A 24,566-nucleotide genomic window follows, 5' to 3' on the forward strand; every position below is an offset into this window, starting at 1 on the left:
GCCATGAGTGTGTGTGTGTGTATAAGAGACACAGATAGAAAAGTGTGAGTGTGTGTGTGTGTGTGAGATAGAGAGAGAGAGTGGGAGAAAGGAGGAGAGAGTAAGGGAAAGAGAGGGAAGAGAAAGAGAGTAAAAGAGGGGGGGGGGGGTGAGGAGGGGATATAGGTCACGCCTGTCAGACTTGGCCCCTGTTACGCAAAGTGATCGGTCTCCTGCCCCCTACCCCACCACCCCCACCACCTCGCCTGAGGAGAAAAACCTCCCCTGGCCCTCCATTAGGACCCTCTAGTGAGTGGGAGTGGGAGTGTGTGTGTGAGTGTGTGTGTGTGTGTGTGAGAGAGTGTGTGTGTGTGTGTGTGTGTGTGAGTGTGTGTGTGTGTGTGTGTGTGCGTCCCAGGCCCCCGCCACCATTAGGGGAGCAACGGTGACTGTAATAGTGCTGCTGTGTGCCCAGTGCCTGTGGGGTGAAAACACTAGCCTGCCTGTCGCTGACAGAATGAAGCACTTTGTGGACCACACTTCCTCGCTCTCCGCTTCACCATTTTTCATTTGCCTTTTATTCACGTGTTCCTCTGTACAGGGCCAGAGCCCCCTGCCCCCCCCACCCCCTCCTCTATCCCCCATCCCCAGCACTTTGCACTGATGCTGCAAACTCTTGGAGATCTCAAAACACACGGACACACACACCACACACACACATGCTCACATGTCCTGCCACATGTTAGACTTTCAAAGTGTTAAGGCGACTAACACAGGCTTGAAAAATAGCCCAAAAAAGTTGAGAGCAAAATAACCTTCCAATACCTCTCCAATACCAAAAATCCACTTAGATGTCCTGTGACAAGCAAGTAATGAAATCATCAAAAACAGTGGAATTATGAGGATGGAGTAGATTGTTATTTCCCAACCCATACCAACTTTATCTAACATAAAGGAAGTTAAAACTTAAGAAAGAGAAATGAACAACTTATATCTTATATAGCTTCCTGCTCCCTTACTGCCAACCAACATTTGCTTCTCCCTCTAGAGCTGTTCATGTAATTCTTCTCTAAAGGTTTTTCACAAAAGAAGCTGGATCTGTTGATTCGTTAGCAGGAGGTGCTTTGATCACTGAGGTATGAGAGCGGCTGCTCGCTCACAGCCTCAACACGGCATGGGGTCAGCAGGAGGGAGGAGGAGGGAGGAGTTGCTACCTCTCCCCATCTGTCTGGTATGGATCTGTTTGGGTAAATATCTTTACATTAGCATTTAGCTGTCCCACGTGACAGGGGCTAGCGGCAGAGGCAAAACAACCCTGGACGAGAAGCAGCAGCAGCAGCTCGCGTTTCGGCCGTTTTACAAAGACAAGCTCATCCCACGCCATGATCAAATGGACCTGTGAAGTTTTAATTAAAGCCTTTCATTGAGGCTTGATTAAAAGAGAGAGGCCTGAGAGTGTTACTGGGAAAAGGGGGAGTCAATTTCTCATCAGCTAAAAAGAAATGGAAAGAGTGACGGAGGGAGAGGGAGCAAGGGAGAGGGAGAGGGAGAGATGTGGGGGAAAGGAAGAAGCATCAAAGTTCGATGAGAAAGCCAAGTCTCTTTTATGAAGAGTGAACCACACCTTTCTGTAGTTCTTGATCGTGATTGAGTTTATTTATCTCTGTGCCCAACCGAAATTAAGAGAGAACCCCAGTGTGAATTTAAAACCCTCGGATGCATTTATGCATGAGATAGATCGCAGAGAAAATGGTTCACCTAAAGTTGCTCAGAAGTACCCCTCTTTTTCTGGTGCAAAACAGAACCACATCTGTTGCTTCAGCACAGATGGGCATGGTGAATTTCGTTCTGTACGGATATTGTAAACAGGGACCTATGCATGCATTTCTGCCAAACACAATGAACTAAATTCCTATTCACCACTACTTTTGGCTATGCAGATTAACTGCAAGCGAGGCCCGTCTAATCACTTCACACACCACAATTAAACAAATTACCTTTGGTTCCCACCACAGCTCCAGATCTATCTCCTCAAACCACTGATCCCAGAACAGCTGCAGTACAGCAAGATTTCAGAGGATATCTGGAGTATGAACCACTATAAATCTTAATTGCTGGCCATGGGAAGGATACCAAAACATCTGATCTTGTTTGATCCAATGAGCATGTACAGTACTCCAGGCATGGGCACAGAAATTAGCTCTCAATACTCAATACCAATGTTCTCAATGTTCCAACCCTGATGAGTCCCTTTCACTTGGGGTTTCTCTGTGTTCTCAGTGTGTTTATATGTGGCAAGTAGGGACCAGTCAAATCCGTCTTTATATCAACCGGTTATTGGCTGGTCCCTGACCCACCCATCCAAACAATAAAACGGGAAGCAAACATAAAGTCATAGTTATATTTCAAAATGTTCCACTGTAGACCTTGCAATAGGCAGGATGTTGGTAAACGTGACGATAACACCGGTGTCCTCCGCTGACCCGGATAGGCCTTTCCAAGCAACATACCTATGTTTCTGCAGTTTCAAACAGTTGCATCATCACCCTTTCACAGAATGGCTAACAGTAAATGACCTAACACCACTAACACAGACAACAGATGACCACTGCCTGGACCTTTGTGTGACCTTGAGGTGAATCACTTTAGAGTCAGTCTATTTTACTGGAAAGATGATTTGTAAAATGTTTTATCTGAAAACTCTATTCATGTCAACAGACACCTCTGTTCATGTTGAATCACTCTGTGTGGCCTTGAGGTGAATAACTTTAGAGTCAGTCTATTTTACTAGAAAGATGATGTTAAAAATGTTATCTGAAAACTGTACTCATGTCAACAGACACCACTGTTGATGTTGAATCGCTGAAGTTGGACAAAGAGGTGTTTGGAATTCAGACATTAGACAGGAGGTCTTACAGGAGAAAGGATGGCAGGTACGTCCACTAGTCCAATGGCAGCTGTTCAGTCTGTCCACACATCTCCCTGCTTGGATCTATGTACACCTTGTAGTCTGCCGGTGAGCAGCCGCACTGTTGAGACACAGCTGACTCCTGTGACAGCTTCCTGTCGACTCGTCCATGCCAGCGTGGCTCAGCACTCCTGTCTCTGCTTCATTAGCGCTCGGTCAGCAGGATCAGCCCCTAAGGAACGCACAGGTAGGCTTACCACTCACCTCCCATAACCTCATAACCCTATTTAGCAGCAGAAGTGGCAAGGAGTGGAGTTAACCCATTGTGCAATTTTATATCCCAACCTAGATAATTCTACACGGCTACTCTTACTTATGTCTTATTTAAAGTATGGATGGAGAGGTACATAAAATTGTCCGCAGGTAGGTGATGTAGAATTACATTGGAGGTAATGGACAAAAATATCTATGGTGGTGAACAAGTCGAGAAATTCATCTTGTCGCCTGGGGTGAGGGTGGCACTGTTTCACAGGTTGTAATACTAGTAAGTAGTTGAATCCAGGAAAACAACCTCATGTCTGTAGCAGGATAATGACCACATTTCTGTATTTCAAAGGGAGTAAAAACATGATTGTTTAAAAAAAATATTTAAGTATTGTTTTTGGTGACTGGTTTCACCTGTTGTCAGAGAGAGGCCTCCTCTGGTATAGACAAATACTCTGCAACTTAGTCCACAAGTTAATCACATTTCAGAAAACTCTCCGCTCCAACCAAGTTGGAATGAAATCAACTCCATTGATGCAGGACGTACAGAGAATGCACATTACTGTGGCTGGGTCTGGAAGAGAGTCAACTAGAATCAAATGGAATAGAGTCAGATATAATCAAATGGAATAGAATTAGATGGAATAGAATCAAATAGAATCAGATGGAATATAATAAATGAAATCAGATGGAATAGAATCAAAAGACAGGATCTAGGCTTTAATCCACAGCCTTACAGTATTCATATTTTGGGTTCTCAAAAGATGTCGAAATTTCATTTTATGTGAATATATATAAATCTTTATTTCAGATGCCAAGTTCCATATAAAATAACAGACATACAACTATAAAAAAAGAGAGAAAAACAAGAAGATACATAATACAGTTCATTAAAAAGTATGAAGACTTTTGTGCCAATGTCGTCTTAATGTCGAAGTAAATCGATAGCAGCTCTTTAGAGGGTTGACCAGAGCCTCTACTATACAGTTCTCAGATTTGTCCAGTTGACACATGAAACCATACATCAATTGTCTCAAGAGCGCCTCACAGGTTGGTACGTGCTTAGACACAAACAACTGACTAGCACTATGCCACCTAGGCACATGAAGCAGCAATCTAAAAGCATCATTGTAAGCTACTTTCAGTCTCTGTATGCTCCTTTTCCTGTATTTAGACCACAACTGAGCAGTGTACAATGGTGTTATGTAGGTGAATCAAAGCTCAGTTACACACAGGGAACATAACAAGTCACACATCAACATATCTGACAATGGTCAGCTTACAATATACATTCTGAGTCGAAACTTAGTGTCCTAAACAATATTTGATCTCAGAGAGACTGGGATGTAATCATCACATTTCATGGAACCCCCTAGCCTGTTTGTTTTATCTCTTTTCACCAGTATCAGTTTGTTCACCGCTGAACCATATAAAACAACAAACAAACTCAACACTGAGCAAACCTCACGTCACAAACAAAACGTTACCATGATCCTTAGTCACACTGACGCGCTTTTGGTTCTCTGTTGTTTTGGTGACAGTTGACCCTCATTATAGGTCACACGAGCTGCAACGGAAAAGATGAAATCTGCCCTGGCACTGCAGCATCAGTATCAGAGAGGAGAGAGAGGGAGCTGCCCTCGCCCAAGTTTATACAAGCACCTTGGCTTTACTAAGTGCTTATAAATATTGCAGGGCTAAAAAGGAAAAAGGATAAAAAAAAAATGTATGATTGCCTTTGCAGCCTGCTGAAAAATTTAACACAAGGTTTGTTTAACCACAAGAGAGAGGAAATATAAACATAAAATTAACAGCCCACTATTTTGGGAAGGAGGCTGGGAATTTTTACATTTTATTTCAGCTGCTTCCTGCTTGATCCTTGGTAAATACTCATTTGACAGAAGTCGTTCCACAAGTTTGGCTTTTTCAGACCTGTTTTCAAAGATCCTGTCTGTTCATCCGGTCTTGCTGGGGTTTTGTAAAGTCCAGCGATAATATTAGGAAACTCATGCATGCAATGGAAGTGTGAAACCTGCGTCAGTTTGGTGGAATCCAAAATTTCAAAAGTCTACCTTTACTCTGACGTATCACAATGTTTCCATAATCTAATAATAAGGAATCTAATAGCCATCACTTTGAAGGTGCTGATTGCATGGAAGTGGCTCGTAAATGCCCACCCTGTGGACCTGGACATGAAGTGGATTTGAAGGTCTACTGACACTGACTCTATGTACTCAGACTTGGGTCCAATCATTGGGAAAACTCCCCTAAATCTTTAATGCCTCGTCACTCCTAACCAGAAACAAGTCACATGTGATGCAAATGCAATTAACCTTTCACATGTTTTATTAGCGAACGGCCAGTGAACCGTGGCGCATAGCTTAGGGGAGCGCAGGGGGAAATCAGAGGGCTTCTAAAACAGGTAAAATGGAACGCGACCCTGAGGGATAAACAAAAAGGTGTTTCTACACCAGCAGAGAAAGGTAAAAAAGTGTCACCGACCGCCTTATGAGACGATATAGAGCACGTACCACTGTGTCACATCTACCGACACAGGAAATAAACAGATACGTACGTCAGCTATGTAGATTTGGCACAATGAGAAAAAGATAAGAAATAAAAGAAACGAGAAATGGATAAAAAGTGTAACAACTAAATTTTCATATCCACCGAATAGGTTTTTTTTTGTTGTCAATGAATGGCAGAAACATCAGTGGTTATTCATAAATATTTATTTAAAATCATTTAGAAAAGTATTGTATCTACACAGACCAGTATCGGGTCAGCTACTTCGTGGAATCCTCTCATTTGGACTCTCACTTAGGGGCCCAAAGTTATTCAGGGGCCACAGCTGTGTGGGAGAAAACACAAGGTACATTCACTTTGGTTTAACAGCCATCATTTTACCTCAGTCAAAATCCATGAAATGCATATATACACCGGTATTCTCTGTTCTCATCCATACCACTAATGCAGAATAAAAGCCAAAACAGGAGCTTATATTATAATATTTATGGTAGGGAGTGTTTTCCTGCAATATGCTAGAAGTATTTTGTCATCATTTGACCTATATGATGTCCTGGCAAGCAGAAGGTGAGCTGACCTGGTTCCAAGGTTACACATTGGAGAATATCTTGTCTGGCACAACATATGGAGGATGCCCGGCCAAGATAGAACTAGGTCTTGAGTTTGTCCGTTTCTCTTTTTCTTTTAACTGATATCCCCAAACTATTACATCAAAGCAAAGTCTTTAAAAGGTGCTTTAAAGGATTAATATCTAAAGCTCTGCTTTAGTTTATTTTTTTCTCGTTTTCTTTTCCCCTGAGAGTAGTACATGATGTGCAGCCATTTTCCTCCCTTACCTTTAAGCACACACGCCCTCGGATTAGGGCATAGGGAACTGGGCCATAGCTTCGGGAATCTGTGGAATTCCGAAGGTTATCCCCCTCCAGCCATACGTGCCCTTTCGGTACCTAGACATGGTGTGCGGAGGAAAAGGATAATGAAATGCCAAATTTATTCGAACGTGTTTTTCTTTGCACATTTACGAGAAAATAATGCATCCCCATACTAGACTGCAAGTCATCTTTATTACCTTGTCCTTATTCACAGTATCCACTCTCGTTATTATTGGAGTGAGTGCTATAGAATAACTGTTCTAGCAAAGCAATTAAATGTGTGTTTTTTTTTTTTTTTTGCTAAACAGAGTAATTATAATCCTCTGGGTGATCCCCCCACTTTTATGAGGCTAAGGGACAGGTCATCGCTACATGACAGGGTCATGGTTTTAGCAAGCTCTGCAGACAGGGTCGTTATGGCTGATGGTTCGAATGTGCCCCCCCCAACCCCAACCAACCCCACCCTCCGTCTTCTCCACAGACAGAGAAAGACAGAGACCAAATGAGAAAGGGGGGGTGGGGGGGTGGAGCGAGAGACAGAGAGAAGGAGTAGATAAGAGAGAATGAGGGACAGGATAGAGAAAGTGTAGATGAGAGAGAGAGTGTGTATGTATTACGATGTGTGTGTGTGTGTGTGTGTGTGTGTGTGTGTTGGGGGGGGGGGGGGGGGGGGGTGTTGGGGGTGCAGGACCACGCCTTCGCGGGCCGCTCCCCGGGTCTAGACCAGGGCTAGGCCTGCCAGCCGAGACTGCAGTGGAGCGAGCTCTGATCCACTCTGACACCAATTAGGAATAATCTCATCACACAAGGAGAGAGAGCCTGTCAGGGCCCTAATTAACTCTCCTCCGTCCACTCTATATGTGCGGACAGGACCAATAACACATTATATTGTCATAATGGGCATCATACTATAGTGGGCTCTATTTTTGAGATGCTTAATTTTTTCACCGGACAATGTTTTTTTTCTTCTCTCTCTCCATTTTCCTGATGTTACGCCCACATAAAAGAGGCTTTGAAAAAATAAGAAATGAGAAGAAACAGTTATGATTTTGTATCTCTGGGGACAGACTCCTGGGGTGTCGAGACTACAAGGGAAGGCCTCGGCTTGGGAAACCCTACTCGCTGCGCTGCATGCGTTTTGGGTGTGAGTGTGGAATCTTGACGGACGGGTTAATCAAGAGGCTGATTATTCATAGATTATATGTTGACCCAACATGAGAGAAAACAAGGTGGCTTCTTCGCAAACACAAATGAAGTTCATTAGCGCGGCATCTAATAAACATATGTCAGCATGTTGTGGCTGCTGCAATTACATCTTATTAACATGCAAACATATGCTTGCTTCCATCCATAAGAAGTGGAACGACATTGCTCATCATCTGTTTTTGCCGAGGAGCAGAAGGCTTTGTCTCCTGTCAGTTCTGTCTCCTTTACATTTCTGTGTGTGTACAGCACTGTATCTGAACACGCTTGAATGGCTTTGTATATTCAACACAGAAATAGACCAATATCCCCTTACATCGTACAGTTATCTAAAAAGGGATGTATTTTTATCGGCCTATATCTATGTCTTGTTGCAAAACTAATTGCCCTCCGGAAACAAATAAAGTTCAAAGTTAAGTTAATATGTGGAGTGATTCTTAAGGTTAATCCATTCACCGGTCAGTCTGTTTATCCATCTTTCTCTCCCTCTATCCATCAATACATCATTCATCCATCCACCCGCCCAACTGTCTTAACATATAAAGAGATACATTTTTTAATTATCAGACTTGAATTATTGGACCATATGCCCGCAATGACATCACATTTGTGAGCTTGTATTGCTTGTTTCGTTTGCAGATGTGCTGTTCTTTGTTTGTTTGTTTGTTTGTTTGTTTAGATGGTTGTTTATTGTCAGGAAAGGCCTACCGGCAACAGTATGTTAAAAATACTGCCACTGCACAAAAAGTATCTGCGTTAAGTGTTACTTGTGTTGACCATGGAATAAGACTGAGAGCTCCTTTTAAATATTCACTGCTATAGTAGACATGTGACCAACATGGGGAGAGAGTTTGAGCACCAGTACCCCAATTTCGAGTAGCTACCATTGCGTGAGGAGCAAACTAATGGGCTAAAGAACTAAACTAGTTAAGTCCCAGTGCTCTTTCAGAAACCCTTCATTATGGGAATGATTTGTGAAGAAGATGCTTTAATGTGTCGTGTATATTTATTATCCAAGTATTGTGTTTAAAAAAAAATAAAAAATAAATCAATACGACCAACTCTGCACTTGTACCTTTTTTCTTTTCTTTTGTTATGCTGTCAATGTATTTAAGCCTTCCCGGCACCTTGGAATGAATAAATCACCATTTTGGCCACTCCTGCTTCTTGTCTGTTCCCAGTTTTGTCGCCTGCTCCGCCGGGCATCGTAACTGTAACCTGATGATCTGCTTTTATAATCTACCAAGACCTGTCAGGCTTCCGAAACTGCATATAACATGAGCATCAACTACTTCAGCAATTTATGTAAACAGACTATGCATCACTTCCCAAAAGAAGCTACCCGGCAGAAAGCACACGTGACCTAGAGCACGACTACTGTACTTTCACGCCATGCGAGTGACGAGACTGTAATGCTGATTGAATGAGCATGGGCGAAGATAATGACTTTACATCAATATCCACTCAACAGTATCATGCAACTTGGTGTTCGCCTTCCGCCGTCCCACACACCGTCACACAAAGTGTTGAGTTAAATGTGGGAAGTCAGTACGACACCATCAACTCACTCAGCCAAACATCATTCAAAGACGTTAGATGTGCCAGAACATGGTATGCAATGCTGTCATGTAATCATCTAAATGGCACACAGTAGAAGTTCCTTAAGTTCTTCTGATCCAAGCAGCCATCGGCAGGAAGGGTAAGGCGAAGAACAGCTGGGAAACACTTTGCCTCAAATTGTTGTCAACCTGTCATTCATTTTTCTTCTCTTCTTCTTGAAACCCGATCCTCTGGAGTGCAGCTTGTCCTCCGTGAACCTCTTAATACCTTCGCTTAGTGAGACTGCAGAATCCAACTTGCCATTCAGGGTTTCTGCCTGATCCCTGCTGAATGCCCCTCGGCATAAGACGCTCTAACGCTTCTTTTTGCACGGCTCATGTGTCTTTGTTGTGACACCTGCATTCAGGTGCATTAAGATTACCGGGGATCGGTAGCGAGCCAATTTGTTATGTCTCTGAGGCAAAAGGCAAAAATTTTAGGGAGGCACGGCGGCGACTCTAAACTCAGAAGATGCCACACCAGCGTGCCGTCAACAACCTCCTTGCTGTTTGTTTGTTTGCTGTAGGACTCACCGATGCCCACATGTGCTCCGCTTTGACACGGCTAGACCTGACATGAGTGTGCACAGGTGTGTGTGTGTGTGTGTGTGTGTGTGTGTGTGTGTGAGTGAGAGAGAGTGAAACATCTACATAAAAAGACCTTTTTGTCTCACATGGTCATCAGATTTTTATCTACAAGGTTCATCTCTGTCTATAAGGTCACGGATCACGGCTAATCCTCGCCTTTGTTCTGATGCACCTTTAACAATGCTGGTCTTCCACCAACTTGCTTTTCGTGGCCACATCTATAACCTGTCAGTCACTGCACAAAAATCACCACTTTCCACGTTTAGTTTTTACATACAGGTTTCCACGGAGGCTTTCTGTGAGTCAGGAGGCCCAGGAGAAAGGCCTTTACCTCGTCCTGCTACCCAATCATCTGGTCTACTCAGCTGGCACTAACACAACGGGCTTCACAGAAATTGCAGACGGCAAAGGTGACAACAGTAATAAAAAAAAAGCAATAACAGCTGTTTCAGTGACATAGTAGTCCTCAGCCTCTTTGCTCATAATGCCTTGGAAAAGCAATTGCAAGCGAAAGAGGCATTTACCCAACTGCAAAGGAGCATGCATTTGAATGCCTATTTCCAGTCAAGGCGTAGAGCCAGCTTGGCAAAACAATCCCAAGTAATGCAACATTATGCATTCCTGCAGTCGAGGGATGCAGGGATGGTTGGTACACGGAGGGAATGATCTCCTCGAGTTGTTGTTTCCAGTACTCACGTAAGTGTGGGTCTTAAAGATGTCTGAGGGGCTACTGGTGCACACTTTGTCCCCCTCCAGCCCAATCACTCGTTTGCAGACATTCATCTTTGGATCAGAGGGGCTTTTGGCTATAATAATGTCTCCCCTAAAAGAAAGCAATCACATCGGCAAATCAGACAAGCCCATCAGTCATCTTGGCTAACTGCAGTATGTAAATCAATTTTGATATATTCTTCCTAGATACACAGTGTACAGCATGGGTAATTAAGCCAGTCAATTCAACTTGACATGCAAAAAAATAGCATCAACTTTGTGTAACTGATTCAGCTGACTCACTTTTCTATTCTGTAAAGATGCCTACTTAGCCGTTCGGAGAAGATTATGTCATTGCTTGTGATGGTGGGTTCCATTGATGGCCCAGTGCACTATGGGTACAAACATTTTGTCAGATGTGAATGATGAAAGAGTTTGATGTGACTTACAACAACATGGTAGATGTGAAATGGACTTCAAAGACTTACAGAGACCAACTCCCCAATGTATTCAAAGGCACAGTGTGCGATGCAACCATACTGGATAGTGTAGCCGACAAATCCCACAGTCTTTCCGAGTGCGCTGCGAAACATTCCACAATGGGTTGCGGAACTAGGAACAAAAAAAAAAAGACGAGAGATTCGTTGTAAATGTACAGGTATCATTTTTATTATATTGTACATATGTGCAAACGTCAACATAAACAATTCCGCAAAGGCGAAAATTCTAGCTTATACATTTAACAAGAAACACACACTCACGTGGCAATCATTTCATTGCATTATTTTACGAAGAGAACAAAAAAAGATATACAAACAACGTAGGACGCAAGGCAAACGTGCGTATTTTACGATGAGTGATATGACATGTTTTGGGTGTTTTGCTTTGCACAGTCTCTTGATCACGACCAAACAGCAGCAGTTCTCATCATCTGCCCCAGCTGCTCTTCCTCTCAACACCTCTGAGGTACCAGGTACATGATGTCAAGGCACTGACACGGCCAAACAACGTGTGCCCCCTTTCTTTGGCCATTTCACATAAAAGGGTTTCTAAGCTCCGTGGTCACCATGGTGATGGAGGGCCCGGCTCTTTTGTTTGTCATTGGCGGCTGGCACTTAAAACAGATAAAACTCTGTCTGTTGTCTGAATAAACAGTGCATCCCCACTCACACTATTGACTTTTCCTTGGGTCGTCTAGCTAGCAGATGAGCCAGGCGTGTGGGTCAATCTTTGCTCACCAACATCCATCAATAAAGACATTGTTTGGATGTTTGTACACATCCAAAATGTACTCCCCTGACTAGAAAAAAAGTCTAACAAAAAGTGAAAGCAAGGCATAAAAGCACTGTTTCGAACCCCTTAATGGTGGTTACCATCAGGCCTATCCCAGCAACGCAAGAATAACAGTCGTGTGGTTTTGATGGCCAGCAGGTGATGAATTCTGTTCTCTCTCCCCATCTCACATCCTGTGGACTAGTCCATCCAAGGACTTAACCCTGGTCAGCGGAGCAGAAACAAACCAAACTAAAGCCCCTTCGTCTCGGGAATGATATCTCAGATATGGGAGAGGATTAACCCCCCCAAAAACAAATGCTATATCCAAACACATAGGATACACACACACACACACACACACTCCCTGTGCTCTCGCCACACCAAGTGTCAGGTGGCCATCCCTGTGCCACAAAAGGTGCTACACCTAATCCCATTACGCCACCAACCATCTACCATACCGCCAGTCCCCCCCCCCCCCCCCCCCCCACCCCCAATCCGATCCCATCCCTCTCCATCCCATTCTATTCCAATCCCATTCCAACCCCCCACCCCACCACATCTCACAGTGATCAAACTTCGAGGGAGGATGTCCCCCTCCTACCTACATGACCAACCCCCGGCGCCTTCCTACCTACACGCCCCCCCCCCCCCGACCCCCAACCCATCCATCCATTCCTCCTTTCATCCCCTCACTCCCATCCCTCTCTCTCCTTTCTGCCTGACTGAAGGTGGCTCTGTGGGTCAGGGCATGAGAAACTCAGGGACAGCTGGGGGCTCTACTAGCCAGGCTCCAGGGTGGGGCACAGCCTCCCAGAAAGAGTCACATTTGGTTCCAGTTTAATTTTTTTTGCCGCACGTTTCGTTTGTGCAGACCCATTCTCCTTTCCTCATCCTACAGTGCATCTGCTGGTTGTAGGAGTGAGAGGGGGGGGGGGGGGGGGGGAGTGTGACCCTGACCTAAAGATGGAACCGGTTGTTATGTTTCACACATGGAAGGTCCATCACTCCATCCACACAATATTTATCATGCAATCACTGAATTACATCCCCCCCCAAAGTAATTCTGAGTCAATAATTGTTTTCGTTACTTCCTTTGCCTTGCATTTTCTCTCTTTCTCAGACAGCTAGGATCCATTCCTTTCCCTCTGCACAGCTGACCTCTATGGACAGCACTGCATCGCGCTGTGATGACCCCGCTCGCTGTGATCAGGGGATCAGACAGGCCCCTCGCACCGCCTCCATCATACCGTCACCCCCTCTGCCACCACCACTGCTGGTCTGGGCATTCAGTGCAGGTGAGGATTAGGGATTTAGCATAATAAGATTACACGGCCAGTGAATGATATCAAGAGATGGTCCATATGCAGCCGCCTGGTTTTCCATGGCACACCGTCAGGGTGTCGGGGGAAAGTGGGTGGGGGTTTTAGCCGGGAATCAAACAGGATTCATTGGAAATGCGCAGGCCGCTCGCAGGATCCTAGATTGGATCTCCGCTACCCTCCCTCAAATCCCCATGTGCATATTTTAGAGTCCCATCTGATGTGGAGGAAGTAAGCAACCTAAATTGAATAATAAATTACAGATGGAAATTAACACCAAAGTCAGTCTTAATCCGAAAGGATTACATGTAAAATGTCGGCACTGCCAAACAAAGGGAAGTCACAGACGCACTTATGGCTGGGCCATCTGCAGCCATTTGGTCCCAGATGCATGCAACAGCGGGGAAAAGACAGACACTCCTGTTGGGCTCGCAAACTGACATCTAACTCAGCCATCTTTTTTTTCAGTAGGTTTATTTAAACACTTGCTTTACTCTGGGCCATTTTTAACTTTGATAGAGTGGGTCGCAGACGTTTTCCAAGAAATGATCCTCTTGCAGCGAAAGACACAGGACAATGATGAATATAATGAACATCCCTGTCAATGCCACAGCCAACTGAGTCAATAAACAGGGTCATGTAGTTCACCCTAAATCCCTTTTCTATTAGCTTATTGTGTGAACTGCAAGGGGAGGGAAAGCAAACATCAGATTTAAGGGCGACTGAAGAAAGTAGGGTTCTGAGTATGGAGTTCCATGACCAGTATAAGACAGAAACCTGTAAAAGAAGATCTGCTCCTGCAGAAAATCTCCGTATTAATCTAAAGGCTAACTGCTTATTCTGTATTTGGGCAATACACTTTGATTGTACTTTGTAGTTTCCCATTTTCCCCTGACAGGTCAATCCAAAATATGAATGTCACTGAATGGCTATTCTACACTACAAAAAATAAGCCTCTAGCTCCAAAACATTAGCCTAAGTACACATCCTGTAATGAGAGTTCAAATTAGCATTCTGAAAATACCAAATGCTGCCCAAGGAAGGCAAAATAATTATATACCACGGTTCTGCAAAGCCAATAGACATGATTATTCTTCTGCTTAACAACCTAGCTTACAGGAAAGACGGGGAGTTTATCATCAATCAGCGCTTGCAATGCTTGTTGTAAGACACTTCCTCCCACTGATTTGACATAAAGACCACGGACAGCCTACAGCTACACAACACTGGGAGATTCCCCTGGAGTCTAGCCCCCACCCCTCATTATGCACACACACACACACACACACACACATCACACCCTCGCAGATTGATTCCTCGATAGTATCCATTGTAAAACACAGCACAGTCTGTTAGATAGACTGAGAGCAATGGGATACGGGATGGGGTGATGATTTTGGGGGGGGGGGGGGGGGGGGGGTCAGGATTCAAAAGGCCTAGGAGGCTTGTAGCCATTACAGTCTTCAAATTAGGGAAACATGAGGGCTGGGAGGTTTGGCTTCAACGCGAGACTTAAGAAGATTACATGGGCCCAGCCTATGTTAAATAAGACAGTGTTCCCCTGAGATCCCAGATGGGTGGGAGACAGGGAGAGAATCAAGGGAGGGGGGGGGGATCCTCCACTCTGATCCCCTTGCTCTGGGCAGCAGAAGGCAGCTGAGGGTGGGCACTGATGTCTCTCTTTGTGCTCGCTAATATGCTGCAGGGTTCAGGGTCTGGGGACCAGCCGGGAGGTCCTTTTGTAAAAGCTATCAAACATGGCGATCAGGATTAAGCCTGCTATAATCAGATGAGATACAGTGACACCTGTTTGGTTAAACATGACCAGATGTAAACTAAAAAAAAAAAATTCCCTTTCTCCCTCCCTTTCCTTAAATCCCACCCTGTGCCATTCAGTACCCACTAAGTACCACGAATTGATTGCAATGAAATGAATGAAAAATGAAGGCAAGTCAAGCAGCTGAGCAGGATGAGGTTTTGATGAGTGCAAGGCTATCAATGTGGTAGGTCACCCTTAGGCAAACACGGCATGGCACAGCACAGCACCACACGCCACCTTTCAACCCGTTTCCCCCACAATGGCGTGGAACACAGTGTCTCACCTTTATTGTTTTGACCTCTCACTCGTTTGGCTTTGAATGGGGGGAGAGAGAGAGAGAGAAAAAAAATGGAGAGAATACCCAGACCTAATCAAGGGAGCTGCTCACAATCAGCTCACCAGCCAGCTGATTAACAGCTGATCCCCATGCAGCCTCATTCAGACAAACAGTGTCTATAAGTAGCCATCAAATCAAATGAAAATCAACAAGTGTAACTTTAACTCCTGCCCTTTGGATTTCCACTGTTGAAACACTAACGGAGTTATATGAAATATAAATCGTGTGTTTGTTTTTGGACAGAGAATGGGAATGAAACGCCACAGGATCTGGAAGAATACGACTTTAAAAACAGGAGCCCTGCCTGTCTGCTTGTCCATGCATCTGGGACTATTACTTTCCTTTCAAAACTAAGCAAACAAACTGCGGGTCTGATGCTAATCTTGCTGCCCTCCTATCCTGTGCCATTATGTTCTTGCAGCAGGCTTCTCTGCGAAGAGCGGAATGATACGGAAAGCCAAACAACCCACTCAGGAAACGTTTGACATGTTATGACTGTGGTATTATTTGGCACAATCAGATACATATTGATAAAAACTGACATAATAGAAATAACATACACACAACGTGTCTTAAAGGAAAGGAAATAAACATTAGTTTTTAAGAGCACTACCTACTGTATGCAAAACAAATTATGACCTTTTTTCCATTACAACAACGGACAGTATATTTATAGGTCCGGGCTACTCCTCTCTGAGGGCGATTTCTTTGTAATTCTGTCCAGCCTTTGCACAATGCTGCATTGTCATTTGTTCCCTCGATTTGTTGCGCCCCTGTCGGCACATGTTACACTCAAAACCGCTGTCAAAACAACAGTGCTGTTTGTGCTAAAAGCATTTATAAATGAGCAGTCTGCCTCTCCACAACAGAGCACTCATCCCCATCCTCCTCCACCCTTGGCCCATCACATTTCCCTTGTGAAGCCAATGGGTCTCAGGCACCGAAATGCAACACCACCTCCACAGTCTGTTTTGGATCTAACTGACAGGCAGAATAAGAGTCAGCACCATAGCCTCGGAGTCCATCCCCTTTGCCTGGGGTCAGACCGGGTGCCTCGACTGACCGGACTCACATGACACAGGCATGAGGACCAGAGGAGGAATTATGAGCCTAATCGTTCAGTCGACTGGAGGAGAGGCTCTCTCTTGCCCCCGCTGTGCGGTTCATCTGATCATACCCCAAGGAGCATACCTAACTGCCCTCTCACCTGACAGAGCAACACCAGGGGGAGCTGGGTCACCTGATGTCCCGATCAGTGACTGGTCAATCTGACCCTATGAGTAGAGGTAGTCCCCAGCAATGTCTACAAATATAAACAAGAAGTACACACACAAAACTATTAAAAAGAAGTTAACCGTATTGGCAGTTACAACTGCAACAGAGTGCACAGGATCAATAATGTTTTAGTTTGCTCTGGAAGACCATTCTGATGAATTTCTATCATTATCCTTTGCTTTGAATTGCCCCAGATGAGTGACACTGCAAACTTGGTGTCAACCTGCTAACATTTTCCACATATAATGTCACACAGACCATTGAAGGTCACACAGACCATTATCTCACCATTAGCTTGCAATTAGCTGACATCACCATACTTTTTACGAGCCAATAAATAAGTATCGTTGGTAAGGGTAATAGGCTATTGATTGTAATCTGTGATGAGTTCTTTAATCTAGTAGGGCTTTGAGAGGGATATCATCAGGATTCATGCTCTCAACTGGGATTCTGTCTCATTATACCTAACTGCACTGCTTCACAGATAGCTAACGTTAGCAGATGGACTTCACCATGTTGTTAGCCAGCTAGTGATGTAACGTTTGCTAGCGACTGTTAGCTCTTTTCAGAAAATAGAAACTCTTCAGTATGTAACGCATTCGATATGATATAAATCCGGAGAAGAACATTGGTATACACAAGAGCAAAGGGGGATATCAGCCTCAACTCACCTTATTATAAGATACAGCTAATATTAGCAATGGAAAATCAGTAATTCGATGTGCACATGCAGGTTACCTTTAACACAGCGTCAGTCCTCCTATACCGAATTCGTTGATGCTATTGGCTGAGAAGCAGCATCTTAAGTTCCCATTGGATGAATTTATTAGGAAACGCCCATGTGCCTTGTCAACACGGAGGCAACATGGCGGCCCCCGTTAGGAGCATGAGCAGCCCTTCTGGCATAACTTGCAATACGACCAGTTTTCAAAAGAAATCCCGCAGCAAACTTGTTTCTATCCCAGGGACAAGACCCTCTGTGCAAAACGGACAACTTATTGTATCAACCGGTGTCACGTCTCTCGACTACGTGATCGGTTAGTTTGAAAAGAAAAGTGGTTGGCTTGCACTTTCTAGGCTAGCCTCTGTGTGCAGCGAAATAGCGTTATTGTGCTATAATATGTTGACAGTTAGAGGAAAGTCGTTGGTAACAATTCGCGGACATGAGTTTGGAGATGATTATTTAATGAATGAATCTCGTTTGTTGATAATTCTGGAATAGTATTAGGGAAGATAAAGAAACGTATTGTAGAGTGCTTCACAATAAAGCGTTTGAAATGCAACTTTGTTTTGTCGGCTGTAACTCAGCAAACGTTAATAGTAGCTAGTGCAAATGCTGTGTCCAACAATGCTAAATCATGAAACTGTAAAGATTCAGTAATTTACAATGAGTTCAGTAAATCGAGATTGGATATATTCACGTCATTGGAGACGTAGAGTCTATAGACCAATCTTCTTTGTTTTTTCCCCAGTTTTAGGCAATGTGCTGTGGTAATTTAGCTAGTGAATTAGATTAAAACTATATCAGATATTAAGGTCACCCATTGCTTGATTCATATGCTGGAACCCACCATTCTTTTAACTGTTCCTATCCCTACCTTGTTTCGTAGGTGGTGGCCTGGCTGTTGGGACTCTACTGCTTATTGGTAAGATGTGCTGAAATGTTTTAGAGTGTTATCACACACATACATACCCACACACAATGGTCGAGATCCCTATTTTTATATTCCATCTTATTGTATTGATGGTAAAGGCCAGTATGGGTAGTGTGGCTGACATTTGTCCTCTATTTTGTTTTTGTTGGTGAGGGGCATTACACAGAATCTACTTTTTAAACTAATAATGTACATACCGAAAAGCATGTTCATCATGCAGAATTGAGCACACCTCAATAGAATCAATTACTCCACTGCTTAGTTCGTTGATAGTTTATATTGGCAGTAGTGTTTAAATCTAACCCCTGGTTTTGTTGTCGCTGTGACCGAGGACAAATGGCAGTGGGAGGGTAGAAGTGCTGACCCAGATATCGCACCAGTTTTATGTGACTTGTGAATGGGCCTCCCCTTATTCTCTGACTCCCTCTCTCCTCCCCACCAGAAGCCAGTCCTTCTGAAAAAGCAAAATCTAAATGAGCAAAAAAAAAAAAATCTAGACTAAAACCTTTTCTTTAGAGAAAAAAAATAAACAGGAGAAAAAGAAGCACAGCCCACCTCATGGCTGTCGGCACTGACTGATCTGTCCTTGGGTCCTGTTGTTGTGTCTCTCCTCCACACCACCCCCTACAACTGTCCCCCGGACAGGCTAATAGCCCCCGCAGGTTTCATTTGTAAGGACCACCATAGAAATCCAGGCACAATAGGCCCCATCTCAAGCTGGCCCATTTGGGCGCCTTTGTCAGGGCCTCTGAAAGCCACAAAGCACTGCTGACCTAGAAACACATCAATAAGAAAAGGGGGGTGGGTGGGTGGTAGTGGTCAATTTTGCTGATGACAAATTGAGGAGCTGTGGTATTTCCTGGGCCGGTATGCGTCAGCTGACCTCCGGTATCCGTAGGTAGCGGGAGGAGACATTCCTGGGATGGTCGGGTCTGTGTTGGCCCGTCACTGCCCATCGCCCCTCCCCTCTGAGCGCTCCCAGTGTTGGGAGAGGGATGTGTTACCGTCAGTGTCTTTGTGTGTGCGCCTGCTGTCAGAATGCAGACAGGCCTGTGGGACACACACACATACACACTCACACACCCCAAGCTGCCTCTGACAGGAAGCTCCACTGACAAGGTGGACAGGCATTTGTGATGTGATGTGTATGAGAGGCGGTGGTATTGTGGGAAAAGTCAGTCTTTGTTTGTGTGTGTGTGTGTGTGTGTGTGTGTGTGTGTGTGTGTGTGTGTGTGTGTGTGTGTGTGTGTGTGTTTGCGCGTGTGTGCACATTACTTCATGTGATGATGGGAGGAGTGTGAAAGTGATGGGTGGGGCATGTTCCCGTATATCATAACCAGAGGGTGGAGAGAGAGGGTGTACATGATGCAGCTGTGTGTTTTATTCTGTTTATTCTGTGATGGTTGCTACGAAGAAACTGCAAAACTATAAGCAAAGTAAGATTCATGAGAAATTGACCCTTTGAATGAGGATGAATCTCTGCAGTTCAGGAAATGAAAGGGGGATTGTTTATATGTTACACTAAAGTTAATGTTTTCTTGTGCCGTCATGCTCTTGCACCAAAGCTAATAATTCCTACATGTACAGTGTTTCTTGGGTAGGGTTGATGCCACAGACTGCATGTACTCTTTGGTAAAATCAATGAATTCATTGTTTGCAAAGATAGAGCAAAAATGCATTGTGCAGACCATGTGTGCATAGACTTATGAATATATGGAGTGGCGGGGGTTATCCTTGGTCCTTTGTTTTTCCACTTTCATTGGAACGGTCTTTGTTAAGCTGCTGCTGGGATACGGTGAAAAGACTTCCTTTATTGTCCTTTGTAATAAAGATAACAAATGGAATTTGGAAAGACTGTTTATCAAACTACACTTTATCTTTACAAAATAAAGTTAACAGTTGCCTTATCCAAACAAACTCTTGACACTCAGACCTGAGAATGTCCTTTTTGAACATGACTCTGTTAAGGAGCATTGGCCAAACGCTTCTTCCCTGTCTTGCTGTATCACTGGGATGTTACATTACTGACAAACAGGAGGACATGTATTTAGCTCAGCTGGCCTTCCTGTCCTCCTATCACATTCTGACACCACCCTCAGCCAAATATGTGGAAAAAAAACCTCTTTAAACCATTATGTTGACTGCTGGCAAGCCATTAAATGAATATCTGGCAGGCAGTGTGATTGCCATCAATACTGGCTGTTGGTCTTACCTTGAGTACATCTCACACCATATCTAGGTGTTGGCATGAGGCAATGTGTTCCTTTTCATCATTTTTCTGTCCATCTCAACTCTAAATTTAACTTGACTATGCTTGTTAACCTACCCCTCACTGCGAATCAAAGGCTCAAACCCCCATCACTCCTTCAGTGTAATTTGTCCGGTGTGCCTTTGTGTTGTTGCAGTGTTATTTAGTCTTGAGTCATATGTCTTTTGCAGAGGAAGACCGATATGACAGCTACTCCCGCATGCTGCTCAAGTACTTCCTGTCAGAAGGAGTGATATGTGGACATGAACTCTTTGTGGCATCGGCACAGGATCACCCAGACGAGATTCTTCAGGTACCGTGTGTGTGTGTGTGTGTGTTATTAACGATAAGTGAATGAGAATGAATTCTTTTTTATTAATTTATAATGTATTTATTATAATACTTACAAGATGAGAACTTGTACATGTGTATGTTTGAGGGAGGGAGATCATTTTAAATGGGGTAATCATGTCATACATAGTTAGACATTCAGTTTTTGAACTTTTGTCTCCTTTTTCCTTCAATTAAATACTACTGATATGTACTCCCAAAAACTTTGTTGCACTGATGGACATTTCTGTAGTGACGCCTCTTAGGTTATCTTGACCTCTAAACCTGTTTCAAGTGCTCTGCTCTGCCACATTACTGATCAGGATCACTGCCTCCTCTCACCAACGAAACTTCCCTCGTTTAGCCCATGAAAAGCCTTTGCCTAGATAGGTTTATCTAACCTCTCTCTTTCCCTCTTCTACTCTTTCATTTTCCTCACTTTTGCTTTCTTTTTTCACTCGTTCTAAATGTTCCCCTCTCTCTCTCTTCTTCTTTTTCATGCTCGTTCAGTTTCTCTTATTAGCTCATTTTCTTCCTTCTGCTTTCTTTTTGTGCTTTAAATCCCGTCTCTTTCCTCTCCCCTTCCCCTCCACTGCCTTTCTCCCTCTTCTTCTCTCCCTCTCTCTCCTCTCCCCCCTTGTGGGAGCCCCTCTCCCCCTCCTTCCTTTCATCTGTAGTCACAGTTATAAAGAGCGGGCCCCTGAGGGCCGTTTCAGGTGAGCGTGTGACCAGCTCTGGGACTCACCTCCGCACTCTAACAGGCATTACCTTAATGACACCGGACAGGAGCGCGTCCAGCGCCGCCGCGTGATTGGCCCCCTGTCACACAGAGGTTAATGAGGGCCCCGCTGCCGCTCGCGAAAGAAAAAAAAGAATAACAGGCCCCCTTGCTAATTTGAGGTGTTATTTGGGAGTCAGTCATTTGTTTTTGTGTTATCGCCTGGGTTTGGTGAAGATTCTCTGGGGTGTGTGTGAGTGGGTGTGCAGCCGCTGCCTTGTCTTTCTCTTAATGTCATCTGGTTTGTTGAGTTGTTGTTTATTTTTTGTCCCCCCTTGTCTGCCTTGCCTGTTGCAGACAGCTTTGTTAGCACCGTGGGGCCTCGTGCAGATTTCCCCTCATTTGTAACAGAGACAGTACGCAGAGTGCCAGCCTAATTGATTTGTGTTTCTCCGTGCGCCTTCAGGGACACCAGAATGGCATTTTTCTCGCAGGCAAAACAATAATTACACCTGCTGCATGGTTTTCTGTAAGGCGCTATTGCGTTTCCAAGCCATTTTAGTGTTAATAGTTGTGAGTATAATTTAATGTAAAGATATAGATGTTTTGACAGTGTGTTAGTGCATGGATACTTTCAATTGGATTTGAAATACATTCATTATCATTTTGATTGCACTTTTCTTATCATGTCCTCACTTGCCTCTTGTAATTGAAAATGTGCCTTGGTAGAAATGTCCTTTTTACACAGACACAAAATAAACATCCTAACTAACAAGAAGTAGAATATGTTGATGCCTGACTGAAAAGAGTGAATAAGAGACCCGGCACACTTAAAACACTCCTACTGCGCTGCATTTAACAGTCAGTGCTATTGGAATCAAAATATTGATTTGACTTTTGTTATCTTTCAACTATTTAATTAATTGGGAAGAAATTGGCATAAATATTTAGAGCTATGGAGAGTTAGTTACAAGTGATTGTATGTGGTGTTTTAGCCTTTTTTAGCATCATTTTTGCCTTTTTTTGTTCCCCACAGGAACTTCCTGCTCCAATCCTCGATGATGTCACTAGTCCTCAACCAGGTCAGGAACAAGCTCAGTCATCTGACTCAGACAGTGCCGATGACATGAAAATTGCCTGGCGGTACCAGAACCTTCCAAAAGTCCAGGTAAACTTTTCAGAAATAAGAGACATAACATCCATTAAGACGCTGTTCAGGCTGCCCCCATCATCTCATGGGCTGTCTCTCTTCCCACACACGCTCTATGGCCTACGCACACACATGCCCTCCCGTTCCACTGTGAAGGGATTTGTCTGCAGTAATAAACACATCAACTCCTATCCAGATAGAGCTGTGAAGGGGGCTTCACTCGCCTCTTTCACTGGCCGCTCGGATTACTCACGCTTAGCTGGTTCTAGGTGCAGCTTTAGGCCTGGGGGTGCCAGGGTTGGGTGGGGGGTCGGGGGGGGGGAAGAGAGAGGCCTCACTGAGCCCCATTTACCAGCAGCCTGACCCATAGCACCAGGCCTTTCTTAGCCCCCGAAATCCCCTCACAGCCCTCTCGGCTGCAGCCGCACTCTTTCTTCCGCCCGGAGGAAATAAAGCACCCCCCCCCCCCCTCTCTCTCCTCCGGCCCCAGTAATCCATATCGCTATGGGGATTAGGAGGACACCAGTGAGTCCCCAGAGATTTTGGCACTGTGTCCTTTCAGTTTCTCTCTCTTTTTTTCTCACTGTCTCTGTCAGTCTATCTCGCTCGCTGTCTTTCTTGCTTCACCTTTTCCATCCTTTATGCACTCTCTTTCTCTGTTTCCTATGTAGACACTTGTTCTTGGTCTTTCATTCCTGATCATACAGATACAAGTCTACAACTCCCCCCCTCACCAGTTGCTTTTACAAAGCCCAAATAAACCCAGGGGAGGATTTGCATCTAAAATCAGAACCTCCCTTCCTTATCCTCTCCTCTTGCCCAATCTCCTCCTCAATGGAGACATCAGATCAGAGTTCAGCCAGTCAAGGCCCATGCTGGAGTGTTAGGGGGGTCGACCTGACCGACCCACAAAGCGAGGATGAGCCCCGCTCGTCAGTTTATCCGGGACGGTTGGGGCTGGGGGCACACACACAGGGGGGTCACTGATCCCGATCGAGAGTAGATTAGTGACTCGGTTCACAATGGAACGCGTCAGCTCATTAGAAAATCTGCCCTGGAAACTTTCTTTTTCAGAGCCGTGAAAAAACATCTGCCTCCGCCAGGGTCTGGCTTTCAGAGACACAAGTGCTTGCTCTCCTTAAGAAATCGTTAAGAACATTTTAGAGTCGCATTAGAGGATTTGGAACAAATGATAATTACGGCACTGAATAATTCATTGTGAAGTTACAGTCCAAGTGATCTTTTTCATCTCCCTAATATGTCTGAATAACAGCCATAAAATGAAGAGATTAAATGGCACCACACTCATGTCATGAAGCTGTTCTCCTGCATGACCCCCCTGACCTCTGAAATGAACTCTCTCAGACTGCACTGGCGTCCTCTGCACGGTTCGGTCACTACTACGACGTCTCCAAGACGATGAGCCCGGACATGAGGCAGGCGTCCAAATGCCACACTTTCTACCTCCCTGAGCAGCCTCCAGCTGAATCAACACCAACAAGGTACTAACACCCAAAACAAGGAAAGAATAAGGTAGTTTATGTTTGTTTGTTAAGTGTATGTATGGTTGTGATTGAATGAAAAACAGTCATTGCTTCTGTATTTGGAAGGTTATCAAATTACAGTTGTGACCGTTGTGGTATTCGAGTTAGCGTGACGTCTCCATCGTAAATGGTTCTAGGTATCGGTGGAATGGGAATTGTGTTCGAGCTTTACAATGTTTAGTCAGCTGATACAGTTGTAGTAAAGCTGATGTCAGACGCTGTGCGGTGGGCCATCGGGCCTGCCCTG

At 44.4% G+C, this 24,566-nt stretch overlaps 2 protein-coding genes across 5 annotated transcripts in view; one reads left to right on the top strand and one right to left on the bottom strand.

Annotated features, from left to right (window-relative positions):
• Window positions 1-5,865: 5,865 nt before the first annotated feature.
• Window positions 5,866-17,492, bottom strand: immp1l (inner mitochondrial membrane peptidase subunit 1). Of its 4 annotated transcripts, none has more exons than XM_031569144.2 (7): window positions 17,413-17,492; window positions 16,607-16,702; window positions 11,138-11,261; window positions 10,953-11,041; window positions 10,635-10,761; window positions 6,514-6,624; window positions 5,866-6,002 (listed from the first exon to the last, which is right to left on the bottom strand). In XM_031569144.2, the coding sequence occupies exons 3-7, from the start codon at window positions 11,240-11,242 to the stop codon at window positions 5,934-5,936; spliced, it is 501 nt and encodes a 166-aa protein (XP_031425004.1). In that variant the 5' UTR covers window positions 11,243-11,261; window positions 16,607-16,702; window positions 17,413-17,492; the 3' UTR covers window positions 5,866-5,933. The 4 variants fall into 4 exon arrangements, with proteins under 4 accessions (XP_031425004.1, XP_012682421.1, XP_031425005.1 ...); XM_012826967.3 differs by having other exon boundaries at window positions 17,346-17,451; XM_031569145.2 differs by lacking the exon at window positions 16,607-16,702 and having other exon boundaries at window positions 17,413-17,464.
• A 24-nt stretch (window positions 17,493-17,516) lies between these two features.
• elp4 (elongator acetyltransferase complex subunit 4) overlaps window positions 17,517-24,566 on the top strand; it is a 54,386-nt gene continuing 47,336 nt past the window's right edge. The window contains exons 1-5 of the mRNA XM_012827016.2: window positions 17,517-17,711; window positions 18,285-18,320; window positions 20,769-20,890; window positions 22,662-22,793; window positions 24,141-24,277. Of these exons, the coding sequence (XP_012682470.2) occupies window positions 17,540-17,711; window positions 18,285-18,320; window positions 20,769-20,890; window positions 22,662-22,793; window positions 24,141-24,277 (599 nt within the window). The 5' untranslated portion in view covers window positions 17,517-17,539. The remainder of the gene's footprint in view (window positions 17,712-18,284; window positions 18,321-20,768; window positions 20,891-22,661; window positions 22,794-24,140; window positions 24,278-24,566) is intronic.

The sequence above is a fragment of the Clupea harengus genome, chromosome 6 (genome assembly GCF_900700415.2).
Source record: "Clupea harengus chromosome 6, Ch_v2.0.2, whole genome shotgun sequence".
NCBI classification, from domain to species: domain Eukaryota; kingdom Metazoa; phylum Chordata; class Actinopteri; order Clupeiformes; family Clupeidae; genus Clupea; species Clupea harengus.

Coding starts and splice junctions, on each gene's coding strand:
- immp1l (XM_031569144.2), bottom strand. CDS start 11,242: ATGTTTCGCAGCGCACTCGGAAAGACTGTGGGATTTGTCGGCTACACT. Junction 11,042..11,137: donor ACATTGGGGAGTTGGTCTCT/GTAAGTCTTTGA, acceptor TTGTACCCATAG/TGCACTGGGCCATCAATGGA. Junction 6,625..10,634: donor TCTTTAAGACCCACACTTAC/GTGAGTACTGGA, acceptor CACCATGTCTAG/GTACCGAAAGGGCACGTATG.